At 44.3% G+C, this 20831-nt stretch overlaps 1 protein-coding gene and 1 long non-coding RNA gene across 3 annotated transcripts in view; one reads left to right on the top strand and one right to left on the bottom strand.

Annotated features, from left to right (window-relative positions):
* Positions 1-5318: 5318 nt before the first annotated feature.
* Positions 5319-10398, bottom strand: LOC140001673 (uncharacterized). Its single transcript, XR_011807155.1, has 3 exons — positions 9724-10398; positions 5626-5681; positions 5319-5519 (listed from the first exon to the last, which is right to left on the bottom strand). It is a non-coding gene; the product is annotated as an uncharacterized lncRNA (long non-coding RNA).
* Positions 10399-20475: 10077 nt separating this feature from the next.
* Positions 20476-20831, top strand: part of SMARCC1 (SWI/SNF related BAF chromatin remodeling complex subunit C1) — a 78798-nt gene continuing 78442 nt past the window's right edge. Inside the window, exon 1 of one of the 2 annotated variants that reach the window (XM_072034060.1) lies at positions 20476-20802. In XM_072034060.1, coding sequence (XP_071890161.1) covers positions 20491-20802 — 312 coding nt within the window. In that variant the 5' untranslated portion in view covers positions 20476-20490. The remainder of the gene's footprint in view (positions 20803-20831) is intronic. The other variant, XM_038173890.2, reaches the window with a different exon arrangement.

Genomic DNA, 20831 nt, shown 5'->3' with positions numbered 1-20831 from the left:
CCAGGACAGTCACGGCAGCTCTGTTTTATGGTAATTCTGCCTCAGTGTATGACAAGAAAATAGGGAAGGGCAATTCAGGAAGGTGTTGGCAAGGAGATCCAATGGTCACTGCCTGACCTTCCCAGGCAACCTCAGCAAAGGCTTCACACATTGCACCTTTCTTGTGTGAGATCTACTGATATAAGGGATTATAGTTTTAGGATTTTTTGTTTGTTTTGTTTTTGCCTAAAGCACACACACTGGGTATCCTTGCTGCGCCGACTTGCCCCCCAGTCACCCGCACCAAGCGCTGTGCTCCCAACGGAGCCCCGTTGCTTGGTACGAATTAATCACAGGCTGAGCCGTTTCTGTAATTGGATTAGGAGCTGAAATGGGTTGAGGAGGGAGGAAGGGCTGCGCGCTGTGAAAGGGCTTTGATGGGCTGCTGAGGGCTGCAGCCACACAGCGCCGCCATGGGACAAGATGGCTGCCGGCGCCAAGACGAGCCTCCCCTCCTTGCCCCTCTTATATAACCTTGGGGGGCGGGCTGACAGCTGTGATTGGCTCTCCGGCCTGTCCCTCTCCTCCCTCCTCCCCTCCCAGCACGTGCAGGCACTATTTACCCGCTCTGATTGGTTCCGCAGCCGGCGCGGGGCCCAGCAGCCAATCGGCAGCGGGCATGGGGGCGGGGCGAGTGCTCCCCTCAGGTTCCCGCTCGGGGCCGCCAGATCGCGCTGTGGAGACGGGGGCGCCCGGTGGGGCCCCAGCGCCTGAGGGAATTGTCCAAATATTTCTTAAATTCCTTCAAGTTCAGGGCCATGCCCACGTCCCTGGGCAGCCTGTCCCAGTGCCCGACCACTTCTGGGTGCAGAACGTTTCCCCAACACCAGCCTGACCCTCCCCTGTCCCAGCTCCATGCCGTTCCCTCAGGTCCTGGCACTGTTCCCACAGATGAGCTGCACTTTTTGCAACCAACCTCTTATATTCTGACAAATGCTGTACCCTAGTGTACTTTTGCTCACTATAATATCCTTATAATACCAAAACACACCTCCATCCCAAAAGCTACCCCCCTCCGAGGTGTGACCACCCCTCACCAAGCTCTGAATTTCTCGGAGCCTATTTAAACAGAAATGGGAGAATTTTTCCCCAATCGCAACTAAGATATGCTTGACTAGAGCCACTCAGGCTCCACCTGAAAGATAGAAAATAATATAAATTGGCCCAAGAGAGAGGGGATGTTAGGGAAGATAGGTCCTTAGGACCTCCTGGGCCCAGTCAACGGGCTGAGCCTCTCTTCCCCCCCCAACAATTGGGATGTTTTTGGGTGAGATTTGAACACTTGGTTATAAATCTTTCTAGAGTCTTTGATCCTTTTAACGCATTAATTTCTAGGCTCTGCACCTGTGTGACCTGTGTATTTCATGCACGCTAGCTTGCTTTTGTAGACAGTCACTATCACTGGCAATCCAAAGAACCTGTGTACCTGTTGCTGTAATAAATCACACTTGATTGTGTTGTTCCTGGTCATGATAGCTCTCATTAAACGCAACTGGAGTAAGGGTGGATATACGTTATTTGTGAATCTGTGATTGTGATAGTTCAGTGCTCTCTGAATCCAACCAGACCCCTAATGGTTACTGCGGTATTGGTGAATCTGTGATTGTGATAGTTTAGTACCCTGAATCCGACCGGCCCCAAAAGACATATTTGTGCGTTAGGAAAGGCCCAAACTGTGGCTGCTCTGTGGTAACCTGGAGATAATGCAGGCTGTAAAGCTTTTTATTCCTGCCTGCTCTGTTTGCTGAGTGGTTCAGTGCACGTACCAGATCCTTTATCTCCAAATGATGTTCGTATCTTGTGGGGTTTCATCTGTGAAACGCCCTGAGGTTTGCTGTTTTCTACAGAGGGGAGATGTTAATTAGTCTTAGACGTGTATTAAGCTGTGTTACGGAGATGTTGGGTGTCTTTTTCTGATGGTTTGTTGAAGAAACTCTTCCCAATAACCGGTTGTATTCCTGGCTCTGGTGGCCCTTGGAGCTTCTTGAGCATCACCAGACTGGAAGTGCCACCATTCCTCTTCCCTCAGCACTCCGAGGCAGCAAGGAGCGAAGTGACAGCCCTCAGAGGGTTATTTCTGGAAGGACAGAGGACCCAAAAACCACAAAGGAGTTTGCTGCGAGCTCTTATCTGCCAGGAGGCCAGGAAGGTGGCAGAGCAGAGGGCATCACCCAGTGAGCTTAAGTCTTTAAGTGTTTCATGTTTCCCTTTTTTAGTAAAAGAGTTGAAAAAAGAGTTGAAAAGAGTTTAATAAAAGAGAATTGATTACTTGGCAGTCAAAAATGGACCTGAAAATTCTTGCAAATGTACCCAGAAATCCAGGATAGCAACTTCGTAAAATGATGCCCTTCCCAGCAGTTTTTGTCTTGTTTTAGTGGTGGAGGATGGCACTGCCCCTCTTCTTGTTCCTCTTGCTTATTTGTCCAGAAGATCTTTCATTGAATACTTAGAAATTTGCAATATTTAATCATTTTTCTTCCTATTGGTGTGCTGTGTAGTTTTTCTTAAAGATCCAAGCCAAGTTGCATTGAGGAAAACTGCAATATTTTGGAAGGATGTTGTGTGTTTGTTATTTGCAGCAGAGGCATGTTAAAATGAAGCTTTATTTTAAAGTACTCTTCCTGATTTTTTTGTCTTCATTCTGCTCTTACAAAACAAACAAAAGAAATTGCATGATAGTACCCTGAAAGATACTGGTGTTGTCAGATTATTCTCTCAGGAAGTACTGTGGCTGTGCTACTGCTCTTTCTGTGGTGTGTTTTGATTGTTTCAGTTGTGTTACCTCATTTATTTTTTTTCCCCAAAGTCCTGATTTGTTTGGTGAACTGGATGCTGCTGACTGAATAGCTACTTGTTCAGTGTTTTCTTTGTGTTTCAGGCTGTGGCCAGGCCATAAAAACTGCATGCTGTTTGGAACATGGCTGGGAAGAAACAATTATTTTTTAACTACAGCAGAAGCCGTAGGGTCTGAGCACTTCTGGGAGCTCTGGTGTGAGTAACAATCAGCTTCAGCCCGAGCGCTTGGCTTGAGAGAGCAGCTGCAGCTGCTCTGGAGGTTCCCTGTATGGTCTGCACTGTTAAATCAGCTTTTTTTTATCACATTCAATCTGCATATCTGCCATAAAATAGCGTACCTAAAGGAACGTCATCATTTCCAATTCAGAATTAGTGCAGAAACATAACGAAATACTGACTTCGGAATGGGTAGTAGCTGAAAAGAAGAATGGAGTCAGCAGCAGGTGGGGTTTTTCACTTTTGGCTTCATCTTGATGTATTCTTGGCTGCTTTGCATCCCTCCAAAGCAGAGGAAACAAGGGGGCTGTCCAATGGGGCACGCCAGGCAGAAGCTTACAGATCTGTACTATTTTATTCTCCCTGCTTCTAGACCCTTTGTGTAGTTACCTGTCATTTAACGAGATGTTGATGTTCTTTGCTCTATTATTAGTTAATCTCCAGGAGTTTTTTTTAGAAGCTAAGACTTGAAGCAGAAGAAATATGACTTCTAGTGGGCTGTTCTAGCTTAAGAGCTGAATGTGCCCCTGTACGTTGATCTTTCTCACATCAGTCTGTGGCAGACTCGATATATTTTGAAATCGACTTCTTTATATATTTTGAAATTGATTTCTTTTTTTTTTTCATTTGTTTGTTTGCAACCGATCTGTGGAAACTCTTATTTTCTAATTTTGGGGACTGCTGTTAATATGGTAGCTCCTCTCCAGAGCTGTGGAAAGCTGGGTGTGCATTCTACACCTGGAAGATCCCTCCCTTCTGGCAATATGCCTAAGCTAATGGCAAAAGTACGTGGAGTTACTCTTCTGTCTGGAAAGAAATGTTGTAATTGATGTAACGGGGCTCTGTGAAACAGCAGTTCTCTTCCACCTTGCTTACCTGATGTGTCAGTTTGCTTAAACACAGGTTGTGTGTGGCTTACTGTCTGTTGGCTACTCTTGTTTTGGGGGCAGAAGGCGAAATCTGCTTCGTGGAGTCACCCCAGCTTCAGCTGCGGTGCTGCAGAACAGCAGTTACCGAGGCTGTGGGAAGTGTGATGTGCCCAAGATACTGATGCTGGTGATAATGGCATAATGGTAACAGTAAATGTAATATATGCTTCGCTAATTATCCGTATGAATGCTCCCACAGGTTGTCCTGTGTTATTTTCCCGAATGCTTGATGTTTGATATAATTGGTTGTATGATTTTTCCCAAGAGCAATTTAGTGCTAATAATTGCCTGCTGTTACGGATAGACTCCTGTTTCATAGTGTAGGCATTTTCTTTTCCTATGGTCAGATTCCTTTTTCGTTTTCTTCTCCTAGTTTTCCATACAACTAAAACCAGGAGAAGCCCTGGGAGTACAAGAACTTGGCTTTTACAATTCCAGTGTCAACATCTGATTTCTGTCCCTTTGGGTGTTCTGGGACTCCCCTGGATTTGAGAGATTCAGTAAGGGTACATATTAAGAATTCATTTCTTAATTTCTTTGCAGTTAACTCTCCTAGAGCAGTTGGGAAGCATCAACCCATCCCTTTGAGATGTTAATGGAAAATGTAAGCACAACTAGAACAGGTTCTGAGGCCAAAGGTAGAGATCTGGGGAAGCTTTCAATTCTCTTTGATACAACCCTAATACTATGGAAAATAATGATTCCTAAGGGCCCTAGACTTCCATAATATCAGTGTCTCGTACAGCACAGCAAAATACAGGAAAACAGTAACTTTTCAGAAGCTTTCAATCTTTTCTAAGTAACTGGAACTGGTGCTAGCTCGATGTCAGTATTTCTTCAACCCACTTAGCTTATGATTATCTTTAATTTGCTGTGAAGCAGTTACTGTTCTCAGGCAATTATGATGTTTACACGGAGATGAATGCAGATGCATGCAATAAGCTGATTGTTCTGCATAGTATTTCCTTCCGTGCACAAGTACGTGCATAATTACAGCACAGGTGCTATACAGCACAGACCACAGCGAGTAACCTTAACTCTCCTGTAAGGAATGCTGACCTTCCAGCTACCTTCTGCACTGTTCTTCTCTTAAGGAGATATTTTGCTGGTGTGAAAACCCATTAAGCTACTGGTAAGCACATTAAACACTGTCCAGAGACATAGCTTAGTGTCTCAAGTGTTTTTTTTTTTAATTATTATTATTCCACAGAGCATGCACTGGTGAGGATGAAGAGGCAACGCGACTGGAGCAGTAGAAACTGAACTGCAAGGTGGCCAGCTCTCCTCACACATGATAAGAAGGAAAAAGTGTGGGAGGAGAATGGTAGGCTTAATTGTGGCAATTACCATGTCCTGAGCAGTGCTCATTAATTACTGCCATGCTGTTCTAAATAGTCTAAACTCTCAGAACGCTCTAGAATAGCAGTCACTAGTGGTCCACGACCAACACCAGGTAATGTGCTGAGGTCTGTGCTGTGCCTTGTTTTTCTTTTTGCTGATCTCAGTTATGATTTCTTGTACCTGTGAGCTCTGGAGGACCTTGAAAGCAGAAGGTTAATGTTTACTCTCTAAACAAACAAACAAACAAAAAAAACCTCTCACCTTCGTCTCCTACCCCAAAGCGCCCTGTAGGAGATGCTGTTACCTCTTGTTTCCTGTAGAACGTGCAGAAGCAGGTCAGCAATCAAGAACCACATAATTCTGCAATGATGGAAGTGAAGAAATATTTTCATCATTAAACCAAGTCTTAAATCAACAGCTGTGTGATTTGTGAAAGCAATTTTATAAATCACACTGAATAATTTGATCTCATTGTACTATTTTAATGTTTCTTAAACTTTTTTTTTTTTTTTGATATTTTAAATTTTCTTGTGTACTAGTGTATCATCTGAAATCGGTTTACCAGTAATTTGCACTTGGTGTGTGATAACTGCACTTGCTTCACCTTTTGCTTTTTGAAATCTTGTGGGTTTGTGTGTTCTTAAAGTCTTGCTTCTGTCAGATTGAGTAGATAAACGTTGTTAAAAAAGGAATTTTAAAGCCTTGTTTCATCATTGCAGCACTAGGAAGGGGTTACAAAGGGGTTACAAATTATTAACTTACGAATTTGCATGCCCACTGAATCTGTGCCAAAGAAAAGAGTACTTGGTGCAGGACACTTTGAACAATCCAATGGCAGTAACAAGATAACATATTTATTTATAAATTATATATACTTATAACTTTTGTATATTTTAACAAAATATGTTTTATTGAAATTGGACCTGCCAGATATTTTTCTCTAAAACAATACCTGTTTTTTTTTTTTTAAAAAAGACAACAACATCAACAACCAAAACAAAAACAAACAAACAAAAACAGAATAGTTAATTCTACAAAATTTGCAAGTGAATTCTTGCAGGTACTCCTAGTGGAAGACACAGGACAGCCTGGCAGTGTGTGTACCTATGTGCATCTCCAGGTGTAGAGAATGAGGAGCAGGAATCAAAATTGCTCTTGGTAAGTGGATATTTTGGGTCTCACGTGTAGAACAGTCAAAACCCCACTGTGTTCACTGCTCACAGCTACCTTTTTTATTTGTTTTATTTCCAGAAAGTTGGAAAGATCCTTTGCTCCTAGGACAGAGCAGGGGAGAGCATCACGAATCTTGCTTCTGAGTCATTTGTGTATAGTGCCTGGCCAGTGGTGCTTCTGCTAAAATCTGTCAGAGCAGCTGCTTCCTCTTGAAGGAGAGACTAAAAGAATATTTGTAGTATCTTGGTGTCTGAGAATTGCCTGTGCATTCCTGTGTGGTGCCCTCCACCGCCAGCATCTGATAGATGAAGTCAGTCATTCCCAGCCAGCTCGTAAGCGTCGTAGTGCTGGAGAGGCTTCGTGATCAGTGCAGCCAGCGATCTTTTCATCACCTGTGGTTTCAGGCTGAAGTTCTCCAGGAAACCTTGTTTACAGGTCAGTGGAAGTTTAAAGATAATTTCAACTGAAATTGACTTTGCAACAGCAGCTTTTAGCTGGCTGTCACACTCTGCTATGAAGTCACATAATACTTAGCTGGCAGATGTATTTTTTCCCCTCAGTGAGTAAGATAGAACCTGAAAGGTGGTGGAGTCTGACCTGAATGTCTCTGTTTATACATTTTTGCGTGGAACAAACTATAGGATTCATCGTTAGTGGACGCTGTAGAGATAAATGGTTTCAAAAGTTTACTGGAGAAGTTGAAAAATGCACTGAGAACAATTCAGCACAGAGATGTCACCTCTGGCTCAAAAGATCCTTGAGCAGGAGGTTGCTGCAAGGTGCAGAATATGCAGGCAGAGCATTGATACCTCCTGCTTGGGTGTACAGTTTTTCCTAGACATCAGGAAATAATGTCTAGGAAATGATGTCTTTCCATTCTTAAGAATCTTTTCGGGCTAGTATCTCTTGATGCAAGCTGATGGACAAAATGGGGGGAAATTTGCCTGAATTGTATTTGGCAAATTCATAATGCCCGCGGCTGTGCACCAAGACATTTGCCTCTGAAAGACTCCAGGCTGAGCAGCCCCAGCTCTCCCGGCCTCTCCTCACAGCAGAGGGGCTCTGGGCCCTGCGGCATCTTCCCGACCCCACACCAGGCTCTCCCCAGCGTGTCCAGGTCCCTCCTGGACCGGGGGCCCAGCACCAGACCCCACACCCCAGGGGTGTCTCGCCAGCACGGAGCAGAGGGGCAGGGCCCCCTCTCTTGACCTGCTGTGCAGATTTCTCCAAGTATACATTTATTTGTTTATTTCTGCTAGTGATCAATAACTGAACAAATTCCTAACAGATTATCCCCGTGTTACACACAGGAGCACTGCTGATCTTCTAAAAGTGGCTACTGCAGTTCTTGCACTTTAATTCTGCAGATAAGAAGCCTCATTTTCAGGTGACTTATATTATAGAAATCCAGAGGATTCTGGAGGTAGTAGACCAAATTATAAGCTTCTAAATCTGTTTAAACAGCAATCTTAATCCACAGTTGCTTGCAACATGGTATATCAGGTCTCTTGTTGTACTTTAAGATAACTACATGCCTAACTCCTCAGCCCAGCTGAAATACTTCCTGTTTTCTGTATTTCATGACATTTTAGGCTTGCTCCCCTCGCTATTTTCCTTAATCACAAGGAAGGCGTTATACTTTGTGTCACCAAGTTTGGTAAAAGACCCTGTATTGGTGGTGCTTGCTGCACTACCTCCACGTCCCCCTCATCAATAGGGCACACCTCTTCGTAGGGCAGGCCATGGCTAATAGTTTTATTAGGATGAATGTGTCCCTTAAATCAGCCTGCTGGGGTTCGAGAAGCTCTGATTTAGTGAGAAGTGCTGCTTGCTGTGCTGCCAGCGGGCTGAACTGCTCCGTGCTTGGTCTGGTGGAGGCAGGTGTGCAGGCAGGACAAGGAGCAGCAGGAGAACGGCCAGGAGCAGGGGTTGTGGCAGCATTAGTGCTGCAAACACAAAAGGGAGTTGGGGCTGTTGCTTCTTGCCTTATCTAGCTCTGGCTGGTGAGGAGTGGAAGAAGGGGTGCTGCTCAGCAGCCAGGCTTCCCTTCTTGTTACCTCAGACCTGTTGTTTGCTGTGTAAAACCCAAGTCTTGATCTGTTTAGGTCTGGTCGCCTTCATTCCAGCTTGTTACTCCCCAGCCTGATTTTCAAGTAGCGCACAAGGCAGTGTTTTCACTAATTTAAGCACAGTCTGTTCAATTTACAGTGGTGGTTCTGTCTTTGCCTCTGGTACATAAACGCTTTTAAGATTTTTTTCCTCGGTGCTGTTTGCTCCTCTGTAGAATTGGCTGGGTGCTTGAGCTGGGGGTAATTTTCTAATAAGTGGACTCCGAAAAATCTTTAAGATCATCCGTTGCATCTAGCTTCCATCCCAAGATGTGTGTGAAACTAGAAGTGCCCAAACTGGAATTCTTGTCATACACTAGGAATTTGTTCCCGCCTGGTAGGAGAAGAGACGAGGTGGTTTGGAGCATGTTTAAAATGAGGACTTCTGCTTTGGAACTCGTCAAATAAGTTTCTGAGGATAGTTCCAGTGCAGCGTGGTAGGATCTATCTTTGATCACTCCTGAACAAGTAGATGCATATAACACAAACCCAAAACGTAAATGTTTTGTCTCCAGCTTTTTTAATTAAAAAACTTTCCCTCTGCTTGTGTTGGAAACAGTTCAAAGTAACCTGCTTGTCTTGTTCCTGTGAATCTAGTGATGGGGTTTGAAGCTTCTCTTGGAAGGAAGGATTTGCTATCTCATTTGTGTAGATTTCTAAAGTGTGTATTTTACAAGCTATGCCATGTATTAAGAAGCTTTTAAAATATACAGTTTATTCAACAGTCAGAAGAGAATGAAAGCCCTAAAATTCCTCTGTATTTAGCTTTGATACGTTGAGTTTCAACATGAATAGAAATTTCTATTCATCCCTAGCTTTTATTGGGTCACCAGGTATGCTCGTAACCAAAAATTCACAGTGGAAATCTCGTGCTAATTTGTGAAAATAGGTAGAAGCATTGGGAAATTGCAAATCAGTTACCTATGTCTGCAGTTTTTTTTTTCCTCATGCTATTTAGATATGGAATGCTATAAAATTTATAAATTAGCATTGAAATTAGTTTTCTTTGTTGTGTGACAAAGAACAATAGCGCAGACGTGAACACATGCGTATGGGTTTTTGTTGGAGATGAAGGTAGTAACCGTTTCTGGGCAGCAATCTTTGTTTCTTGTTCCACGTACCTGGAATGATGTGGCAGGAACTGTGCAGTGGTGGCCTGGTGCCAGAGGCCTGGACAAAGCTGCAGCCCAGCTGGATGATGATGTGAAGAAGGTCTTGTGACAACACACTTCCACAGCTGGCTCTGGAATGAGAGTGCTGTGAGGCTACAAATCTACTTATTGAAATCTAAGATCAGAATTATCCGCAACTTCGTGGTGAACAGAGAAAAATAAAAAGAATGTTTGCCAGTGTCGTTTTTTAATGTAAAATAAATCACTTTTTCTTATCAGCTGATAATAAAACTGCTGACTGAAATGTTGTTGAAGAAGGAATACACGTTATTAGTGGCTACCACATCTGCATTGATAGTAAGATTTTCAGTCCTTAACTAACAAAAATATAGTCATTAAGACCCCTCAGGTCTGTTCCTATGTTGAGAATTTATAAATCTCTGTATCCCTTGAGGGACGATTTAGCCAAGACTAGTAGTGTGCTGAGAACAGAAATGCAAGCATTAGCTGCTGATGTAAATGCTGTGGACATCACCGCCACAGTAACCGGGTCCTGCAGCTTGCTGCTCTCTCCCTGAGGTGGTTATTTTTCGTTTGGTTGCAGTCTGCATGCTGGCTCCTGCAGCAGCACTTCCCAGATCAGCTTGAAAGTTGCAGAGATTTGGTGAACAAAAGCAGTTTAACAGCCTCTCTCCTACACCAGGGTACCAGAGAACATCTGCATCACTGCTGGAAACCGCCCAGTTTGCACATATAAAAAGCATGAGGTTGTCCAAGCTACTGCCGTGTCTCACTTCAGCAGGAAGGTAAGTGGAAGTTTTGCCCTGTGGTTATTCAATTTTGCTGCGTTTTTATTTAGAATATGTAGTTTTATTTTTAGCAGAAACTGTCATGATGTTAGACTCTGGTCTAATAAGTTTCTAAGCACTTTCCTAAAACTTATATTCCCAGGTATGTTTAAAGAAAGTTGCTAGTTCTTTATTTAACTATGGCTTAAAAATTGATTTAGAAATTTAAGTCCTTAATAATCAGGTAACTGTTTCCTGAATAATGATGGCCAGAGCACACCTCAAACTTTTAGCCTGGCAGCAATCTTCAGCCGTTTACCTTTGTGGAGCTGATTACCTTGGAATTGTCCACAGAGAAGGGAAAAAGAAGGGAGGGGGGGGAAAAATAGAAACAACAAAACCAGCCAGCACAACCCCTCCCTCCCCCCCGCCCCCCCAAAAAAAACCCAACCCACTCAGAAATACATAAGCTTAATTAAGGCTTGGCATGTGATTGAGTGTAAGTGGGTTATCATTACTCAATTCTGAGATATCAGGCCTGATGAAATAAGCATCCCTTGGATGCAAGCTGCGCGATGGTGAGTTACTAAAAATGTCTAATATGTTAATTCTGACAAAGAAATTCTGTGGTCAGGTGCAGTGGTAGTTCAGTACCCTGCTCATATCTTACTTGCTTACTAATAGCCTTTTTCATTTACAAGTAATTTGATGAATACAAGTGTTCGTTTACAATTAATTGAATGAATTACAGTGAATTAGCAAGCTGCAGATCAAGACAAAAAGATTGTTACTCTTTCTAGTCTGATTATACATATTTTCTTTTCTCAGAGCACAAAGCTGATATGACTTCATTCAGGGTCCTTAGGCTATAGGTAAATGCACTATTCGTACCTCCTCTCCTGGTCTGATCTCACAGCACCTGGACAGTTTTAGGGAAAGAGGTATTTCTTAGCAACAGTGAGGGGAAAAAGTGGTTGAGCAAACTGCCAGGGCTATTTCAGTTGCAGCTTACACTCCAGATAGACAAGTGAGCTAAAAATGGAGAATAAGACAATGTCGGCCAAAGTGACAGATGCTGCTGTCAGAGGATGGCTTGCCTAGCAGTTTTATCAAGCTTTTTGTAAGCACCAGAGCTGTAAGGAGCTTTTAAGGAAAATGAGAATGAGCAGCATGGGAAAAAGCATGGATATGTTTGAAGTGTTCCTTTTCTTTAAAAAAAAAAAAAAAAAAAAAAAAAAAAAAGGCAAACAAATATTGCAGATTCACTAGAGCTGCAAAGTAATAGCCCTGTTAGCTTGGAAATAGAAAAGTAGAGACCAACACTAAACAAGTCCCTTAAAGCCCTTAATATTCTTGATATGGTAGCTCATCCATGGTCAAGATGAGAAACAGCCTGCTGTAGTGCTCTTGCACTCCAGTTTTAAAACATTTCTGACTCTTGGCGTTATTTTTCACCCTGCAAATCCGCTGCTGGTTCCTGTTAGTTGTGCTGGGGTCTCTGTATTTGTGAGCATCTCCTCAGCCTGGAGAAGGTTATGCCGGAGAGGTGCCTTTCAGTTTCTCAGTGAATGGAAACTAGTGTACCTATAGAATGCAGACTTGGAAGTACTAGGTCTAAACTTCAGTTTTATTTATTAAATCTGAAGTGTGCTTCCCTTTCCAATTGTTTGATCTTCTTCTGCTAGCTGCTGAAACCTCTCACCACAAAGTGCAGCTGTGAATGGCCCAACTCTTGCATCCTGTGTAGCTGCAAAACCTCTCTCCAGACAATAGACCCCGATACCATGTCCCTAGGAGAGCAGATAGCCCTACAGGACCCTGGCTTCCATCCCATACTGTCCTTATCTCAAGGTAAGTCTAAAAGGATCCCTTGCTGAGCCATTGCACTCTTTGTTCTCCCTCCTTACATAAAGGAGGTTTAAAAATATGTGAATTAAATTGTAACCACGTTTCTGGAGGGTAATGAAAACCAGCCAGTGACGTTCTGCAGCTCACCTACAGACACTCCATCTTCAGTGCAAAAAGGATGCAGCCTGGAGATCTCTGAGCCTTGGAGACTATGCTGTGCCTTGGCTCGTGTCCGAGGCGATTGCCATAACTTGCTTACTGTAAGCTGGATCACTGCTTGTAGAACCAACTCTGTGCCTTCTCTAAGGGATAGCCTAATTCTGGAGACTTGCAGAACGATTATTTTAAGTTCCTTTTAACCCTCTGCCCTGGAGAGCTACTTGAAAGCCTCAAAATCTAAAATCTAACACTGCTTTTAACAGGCTGTGTGGTGGTGGTTTGGCAGACCCCTGGCACCAGTTTTGTGTGTGTGAAATCACTGAGTCTGACAGGCTCTGCACTGAAACACTGGTGGCCTTTTCAGTGTGTTCTGTACTAGTATGAACTACGCTTCCTAATGCCGTGGAACTTAACATTTAGTTCCTGTTCAAATATCTGAAGAGTGCAGCACTGTCAGTGCCTTTAACCACAGGAGGAGAAGAATGTGCACTACAGAGTTTGTGAGCGGGTTGAGGGACCACGAGGACAATACCCTTTTGACGGCGCAACTGCAAAAGCATAACTCCACAATGATTTTGGTATAACTTACTTAGATCTCAGCTCCTCGAATAAGGCTGCAAACAAGTGCCAAGCAGCATGTAGCTGGCTGTCGTTCAGTTCAGCACGCTGCAGGGGTGGGAAGGTTCAGTTGCCAGGTCCAGGCTGTCAGGTTGCCAGGACAGAGGCTGCTGATCTGGGGCTGTGCTCGTGCTCCTCACTCTGTATCCCAGCACCAAAGGGAGGGAAAGCCTGCAATCAACCACACTTACTTTAGTTACTGTGCCACTTTCCTGTTTTATCAAAGTACTGACAGATGCGCATTGCTAATGATGTGTGTGAAGAGAAATCTTGCGGTCACCAAAATAACTTTTCTTTTCAGGCAACCCTCTCCACTTACACTTTGACACCTTGTTAAGAGAGGACAGATTGCACAGACTGCTGAGCCATAAACTCAGGACTCTGAAAATGTCCAATTTTGGAAAGAAGCAGGATCCAACTAGCAGTGCATTCCCAAAGCTACCCTCTTCACTTCTGCTCGCCTCCGGTAAGTTAAATAAAACTGAGTTTGAGGTGACGTTTAAAAAATTAAATGTGGGCTTTTAACCAGTACCTGAGGGCAGCCAAAGTATAATGGAGTCAGCAGCAACCTTTCTTCCAGGGGAAGGTAACTTGACCTCTGTCATATAGTAACATCCAAGCAACTGAGTCCAGCAATTTGTAAGCTGTAGAAATTCTGACTGTCTTGGAAGGATGCAGGAATTCTTGCTTTAGCCAAGATAAAACAAACAAACAAGAAAAAAAAAAAAAACACAAAGAAACAAACAAAGCACCCCTTGCTATTCTTTCTTTCTTTGGTAGGGAAAATGCAACCCAAAAAGAAGCTGTTACGAACCTTTGTTTTAAATCAGATTAAATCAATATTTCCTTGGCAAAACTCTGACAACTTTTTCTCATTCTTCATCAGCCCATATCAGCTGATGATTTTAAAATGATCGATGGCAGTTTAAGGTGAGTGACAGAAGGTTCAAACTAGTTTCAAGCTCAGAAGAGGGCAACCCAGCTAAAACATATCCTAGTTCTTTAATGAACTGGGGTTGCTGTTCCATTTGGCGTTCTTTAAAAGACATATTTTTATGCCAAATATATATTTTTAAAGTAACGTAAATGGCCAGCTTACAGACTGTGTTTCCTTGACACTCTTGTAAGGGGACAATTCCTACATGTGCAGTACTCACTATGTTCTGCGGTTGCTGGTGCAAGCTGTAATGAACAAACCCGATGGAAATAGGAAAAAAAATAATACTACAAACAAAAGAACCCAAAACCCTTCATGTTGAAAGCACATCAGCAGCCTCCAGTGGTGTTCTTGGCAGTCAGGACCTGAGCTACAACTTCACGATGTTCAGTCTGAGCTGAGGTAATTTAGCCTTGGATGGGGATGGATCTTATTGCCTGAGAGCAGTGCTGTGGAGGTATCACATATCAATATGAAATATCCACAAAAATATATATATATACAATATGAAATATCCACTATATAGATATTCAATATGATATACCCACAATATATACACCCTTCAATATCAGCTGAGGACGTGATGAACAAATGCAAGGAACCTGTTGGAGGGTGTTTGAGCAACACACCAGGATAATTCTATCAACTGCTCAGCAGCTGTTTGGCTTTTAACTGATCTGGTTTCCTTATACCTCTTTCTTTTTTCAAACGTAGCCACAAGCTTACACAAAAGCCATCCCTATTGATGGGCAGTATGTGTGCAGGGGGGGTGTGAGACACCGACCGTGGAGAGTATGCACTAAGGGATGGTGCAGGAGGATTTTTACACACTTTTTAACTCAAAGGTCCTCACAGAGCTGGGTTTGTAGGAAAGATTTGGCTAGTGGAGTCATTTGGCACAACAGGCTTAGAAGATGGCTCCATTTGTGGAGCGTGGAATAAGCCAGTCCCAAATGGAAAAAAAAAAAAAAGTTAACTGACATAGAAAGTGTATCAAGTTAAGGTTACGCAGCACTTCAAAGCAGAACACGTTTGTATTAAAATCAGCATGGTTAGTAATTGGAGAGGTCGTTAGAGGTGGGACAAGCCTGACGAGTTCTACAGTGAGGTAAGCTTTTTAAAGCGGCTGTACCTGGACTGTATTTTTGTTCTTGAGGGCTGTAACTTCTTCACCTCCTGCTGTATTTGGGAAACAACCACCCTTCTGGAGCTGACACGTTCAGAGCTGCAGAGCATTGGCGCTCCGTTTGAGGCTCTCGTGTTACATTTATTCTCTAATTCCTTTTTTTTCTGCTCTGTTTTCCCTTGGGGGGAGGTAACCTTACAGCGGTAGCAACATAACCAACCGGTCTTAGGTCGGTCTGACTTCACCTTGGGTTTCTGTTCGTGTTTTATGAACAGGTTTGTTGTTGGAAGGGGAAAGGCAGCTCGAAGGAACATCCAGTCACAGCTCTCCTGTTTCCAGTCCTCAGGCACAAAAACCCATTTCTCTGCACCATGCACTGGCCGCGTCCCCAGAGACTCCTCCAGCCCCTTCTTGCAGTCACATCCCTCTCACTGGCAGCTGGGCGATGGTGAGTTGAAAGAAAAGCTGTGGAAAATTGATCTGAGAAGGGGGAGTAGCCTTAGAGGAGCTGGGGAATACCTCCTTTACCTAGCATTGCTTGGGGCTGCGGGCACACGGGGCACTCAGATCGGGCTTTGCTGCTAATGGACTGCTAGGAAATGCATTTTGGATGCTGTTATTAAACGAACAGCAGCAGCTACTTGCTTGTTTCCACAGGCGGCGCTTGGCTGGCTGCGTGCCTGCTGCAGTGCTTCCCCAACCAGATGGGTTGGTTTTGAATTGAGTGCTGAGCGCGTTCTGCTCATTCCTTTTTTTAAGCATGGAGCTAAAAACACGTTACAGGGCTATTTTAGCTACAAGTTAATAGTAAAGAACTTAATTGCTTAACATGTATTTATTTATAAACTTAATTTTGGCACGTAAAGTGTGGGGGAAGCCCCCAGTGTAGGGTCATCAGCCTCTTGAAACATCCTGGAAATGTGAACTCCAGAGCGTTCACTGCTCTTAAAATTTGGGTTTGCTTTGAGTATACATGTTTTTGTTTTATTTTGGTAAAAATGAGTAAAAGTTGAACTCTCTGCCTTTCCCTCAGTGGGAGCAGCAGTAGGCCTGTCTCTCCTCTTGTTATATTTTGAGAGCTTCCTATTTTTGAGACCAAAAATCAGTTAAAATCAGAGCTTCTCTCCCAAAGCTGACATTTTCTGGTGTTTTCACAAGTTGGTGAGCAGCAGAGGGGGGAGAGGGACTGACAGAGCATCTTGTTCTTAATCCCCACTTCTGGAAAAAGGCCAAAATAGTGCAGTCACCTGGGCAGAACGATGGAGTGCCTCCAGGTAACTTCAGCTGTAGCAGTTCCCTCTAGTGCTGGTATGCTTTTCTGCTTTTGTCTTATTTATTTTCCACAAGTGTTTTTTTTCTTCCTCTCTTAATGCTTAACTGTTCTCTGCATGCTCAGGATTGCAGTGATAGCCCAAGAAGCCATGAGATGCTTAGGTAAAGGACCAATTTAATTAAATTAGTGCTTTAATTGCTTAGTTAAAGGACCAATTAGGCCGTGTGACCATCTTGTGTAGAACAGATAAAGCAGTTTGGCCCAAACCATGCATCTCAGCTCACGTTTTTCACTGTACAGTGATCTTACTTTTACTTGGGTTTCTTGTTTTACCTAACTAACCGTGCTCCAAAAGCTGCCTTGGTTTGGGTCCTCCAACAAAGCAGATGGCTGATGGGCTGGGCAGCCTCTGCCAGCTCCTCCAGTTACTGGGTTTAATTGCCTTAATGATCTGTACCTGCACTCTTCTACTAGCTCGTGTAGCCCTGAGGCTTGCAATAACTTGCAGTCCCTCTGTGAACAGCAGGACCAGAGCGATGCTGTCTTGAGGTGAGGACGCCAGATCTTCCTGGAAATGCTGGGTGAAGCAGTAGAGGTGAGGTTACTCTGGGAAGGTGGTGCTTGTCTGTTCTCCAGGGATCTGGCAAAGAAGTATTGGGTTCTTGACATGAAAATAATACCAGTGGTCAGAGCAGGATGATACTGTAGCATAAGTGTGTAAAGGCAATGCTAGGGAAAGTTAAAATTGAAACAAGTCTGAAATGGAAGCCTGTAGAGGCTGGTAACTATTCACCAAGTTATTTTAGTATTAAGTACTTAATATTTAGTACTTTAGTATTAAGTATTTAGCTGGCCTTAGCTCGCATGTACACTTCTAAAAGAATTACACTGGTATATAAAGTGAATTCCATGAAAGGTGTTTGAGCTACCTATGGCTCAAAGGATACTTCAGCTGCTGTGAGTGCCGAGACATGGGCTGGCTAAAGGATTCAGAATGGGATAAGCAAACTTTCTTCTTTGTTGTCATTCTAAAATAACATTGATCTGGAGTTTGAGATCACTCCTGGTGCGTGGGACTGAGTTACCTATGTGACAGTGAATAGTTTCAGATAGTTGCCCACATTATGAGATTACTGTTTTTGTCAGAAGGTAATTAACTTTGCCATAGATTAATTTCTGAAGCTACCAGAAGAACTGAACTTCCCTTCCATCCTTACGAATAGTCTCACAAGCACTGTCTTATGCTTCGTACCAGATCTGTGCTGTGTTTGGGCTCAAGTGCGCAGCATTTGCTTTGGAAGCCTTTTCAGATGAGCCTGTGAAGAAAAGGAACCTAAGTGGAGGTGGCAAGGCAGTAGACTCAACACCACCAATGGATAGCTGAACTGGTGATCCTGGAAATGTGAACTCTGAAGTATTTACCAGTCTTAAAATTTGGGTTTGCGTGGGCACACTGGCAAACAGAGCTAGTGCTCTAAATTGGATCCGGGTGTGAGCTTTCAGCAGGTGTTGGGGCTGGGATGAGGTGAGTATTGTAATATTCTTTGAGCATGATTCTAGGCTCTTAATTCCAGCAACTGCTCCTTCCTCTCCTTTTCACTCCACAGAACATACGGCCTTGGGAGCCTCGCATGTTTTCTCTTCTGGATTCTGCATGCCAAGGTGTGGGAACAGCACTTTGCCTTTCAAAATGATCTGTGAAGCTCAGATTTCTGGATGTTTGGTTGTTTTTATTCTCCCCAAGTGTCCTTCCTCGCAAGTATTTATTTCTGGGTTGGAGTGTTCAGGGGCGGGAGGAGCTCTAGAAACTTGGGGTAAGCTCAGGAATGTTTTTATATCGGGATGATTTTGATGCAGAGCTGTTTTCAGTCTAGATTTGATAAAGTGGCAGTAAAAAAATACCCAAGCGTAGCCTAGACACGTTCTGTAAAATAAATTTCTTCATTCAGTGATACTCTGGTTTAGTGTTCACATAGCTCAAAGGCTGCCCTCTGCCAGAGGGGTTTGGTTCCCTGGTGTAACGGTGCCTACAAACATGCAGACAGGTAACTGCAGCCTGGCAGGTAGGGGTAGGTGCCTTAGTTTGTACCAAAATGGGGAGTTCAGGAAAAAAAGAAGAAGCTCTAGGGTGAAATGGGGAACCACCCCACCTGTGTGCAGGTTTCTGTTAGTGTTTGTGTGAACCAAGGACTTTGCTCTTTAGGTTGGTTTGAAAAATGTGAAAATTGGAGAAGCCCCCAACTTTGCCATTCACATTTTTTTCTGTAATTGAATGAAAACTGAAGTATGAAAGTATACTCAATTTTCTTTACTAGAATTTGACGTATTGTATAATTACATACAGATTATTTTCTGCCTGTCACTTGTTTTTTATTTTGAATGATGGGATTCACAAATTAAACATTAGTAAAATGTGTTTTCCGAAGAGGAAAATTGGAGAAAATTGGCTCATAATGACTTACTACACAGTACTAGATGTGATTGTGGAAAGATACGGTAAATCTGAACATACCCAGCAGTGAAGACTTGGTGCAGATCAGTTCATTGCATTTCAGTCCATCTGATTATTATTATTTATTTTTTTTTTTTGAAGCCACAATGAGCACTATGTTTTCATGTGCTTTGGCTCCCATGAATCTGTCTCTGTTTGAAATCCTTCGGGCTGTGAGATGGAGCCCAGGAGCGTGATCCCAGCTGCTGACTGACCCAGCACTACTTCTCCCTGCAGAGGAAGCCTCCGCACCCCTGCCTGTTCCCAAGCGATGCTCTGGGATCTTCTGATGAAAGCAGACAAATTCTGCTTAAGATTCACTCGGGAATTTATTAAAGACTGTCAGCATCAAAACTGGGTAGTTTTAAATAGGGTACATTCGCACCTTATTTACTCTCTAGTTATGTTTCTCAATTTCCCTATCTATCTTCCACTTTTTTTTTTTTAATTCCCAAAACACTGTTTATGAGATGATTATCTCTCTGTATGCTCTGCTCACCAAGGAGCAGTGCTCCCAGCCCGAGGACAATGGGACTCTACCACATCCTGTGGCAGCCAGTTAGGGAACAAACAGCCTGAGCTGAAGCTGCGTGAGGTAAATGCTTTTTGTTTCTCCACAGGAACACAAAAATTACCTGCCCTATACCAAGGGCTCAGCTGTTTGGGAACAGTGAAGGGAAAAAAATAAGAACCTAAGTTCTGTAATTACTGTAATTACAGCTCCCAAGGGACAGCTGTGAGGAAGTGTGTGGGCTTGATGGGCAGCTGCAGGAGGGCGCAGGGCTCTCCACACAACTTGGCAGCCCAGGGAAGTGGTGGAGTCCCCATCCATGGAGGTCTTTAAAAGACGTTTAGATGTAGAGCTTAGTGATATGGTTTAGTGGGGACTGTTAGTGTTAGGTCAGAGGTTGGACTCGATGATCTAGAGGTCTCTTCCAACCTAGAAATTCTGTGATTTTTGGATTGTTCGCTTCGGGTGCTGCGCTGCCACCCTCCCCTTTGTTTCTGGTAGCACTTTGTGGCAGTGAGGTCCATAGGCTTCCTCCTATGGAGCGGTTCATTAAGGCTCTGCTAGGCTGCTGTGTTTTTTTGTCACAGAATCGCACAGAATCACAGAATTTCTAGGTTGGAAGAGACCTCTAGATCATCAAGTCCAACCTCACATCCCTAAGCTCTACATCTAAACGTCTTTTCAAGACCTCCAGGGATGGGGACTCCACCACTTCCCTGGGCAGCCTGTTCCAATGCCTCACAACCCTTTCGGTAAAGAAGTTCTTCCAAAAAATATATATATATAAAAAAAATAATAATAAAAGCCGCTCAAAAACCACCCCGAGCCGGGCTGTGAGGCGACCCAACCCCCCGAGATGTGAAGCGAGCGTGAGGCGCAGCGCAGGCGCCAAGATGGCGGCCGCGCCCTGTGTGTGTGTGTGAGGAACCGGGAGGGAGGGAAGGGGGGGGGGGGAGGTGGCTGCGGGGCGGGGTTTCCCGGTCCCCCCCGCGGGGGCGGAGCGCGGGGCGGGCGGCGCTCGACGCATGCGCGGCGCGGGGCGGGGGGGAGGCGCAGGGCCGCGGCGGCGGCGCTCGGGGAGGCCAACAATGGCGGCGGCGGTGGCGGCGGGAGGAGGAGGTGGAGGAGGAGGAGGAGGAGCGGGGCCCGGAGCGGCCGCGGTGGCTGTGGCGGCGGCAGCGGCGGCCGCCGCGGCTGCTGGGGGCGGCCCGGGTTTGGCGGCGCTGTCGGTGGCTCGGCGGAAGGACGGCGGCCCGACGGGCAAGTTCTGGGAGAGCCCCGACACCGTGTCCCAGCTCGACTCGGTGCGAGTGTGGCTCGGGAAGCACTACAAGAAGGTGAGGGGTTTTTAGGGGGGGGGACACCG

Source organism: Anas platyrhynchos, chromosome 2 (genome assembly GCF_047663525.1).
Source record: "Anas platyrhynchos isolate ZD024472 breed Pekin duck chromosome 2, IASCAAS_PekinDuck_T2T, whole genome shotgun sequence".
Taxonomy (NCBI): Eukaryota; Metazoa; Chordata; class Aves; order Anseriformes; family Anatidae; genus Anas; species Anas platyrhynchos.
This window is presented reverse-complemented; position numbering and strand designations above follow the sequence as displayed.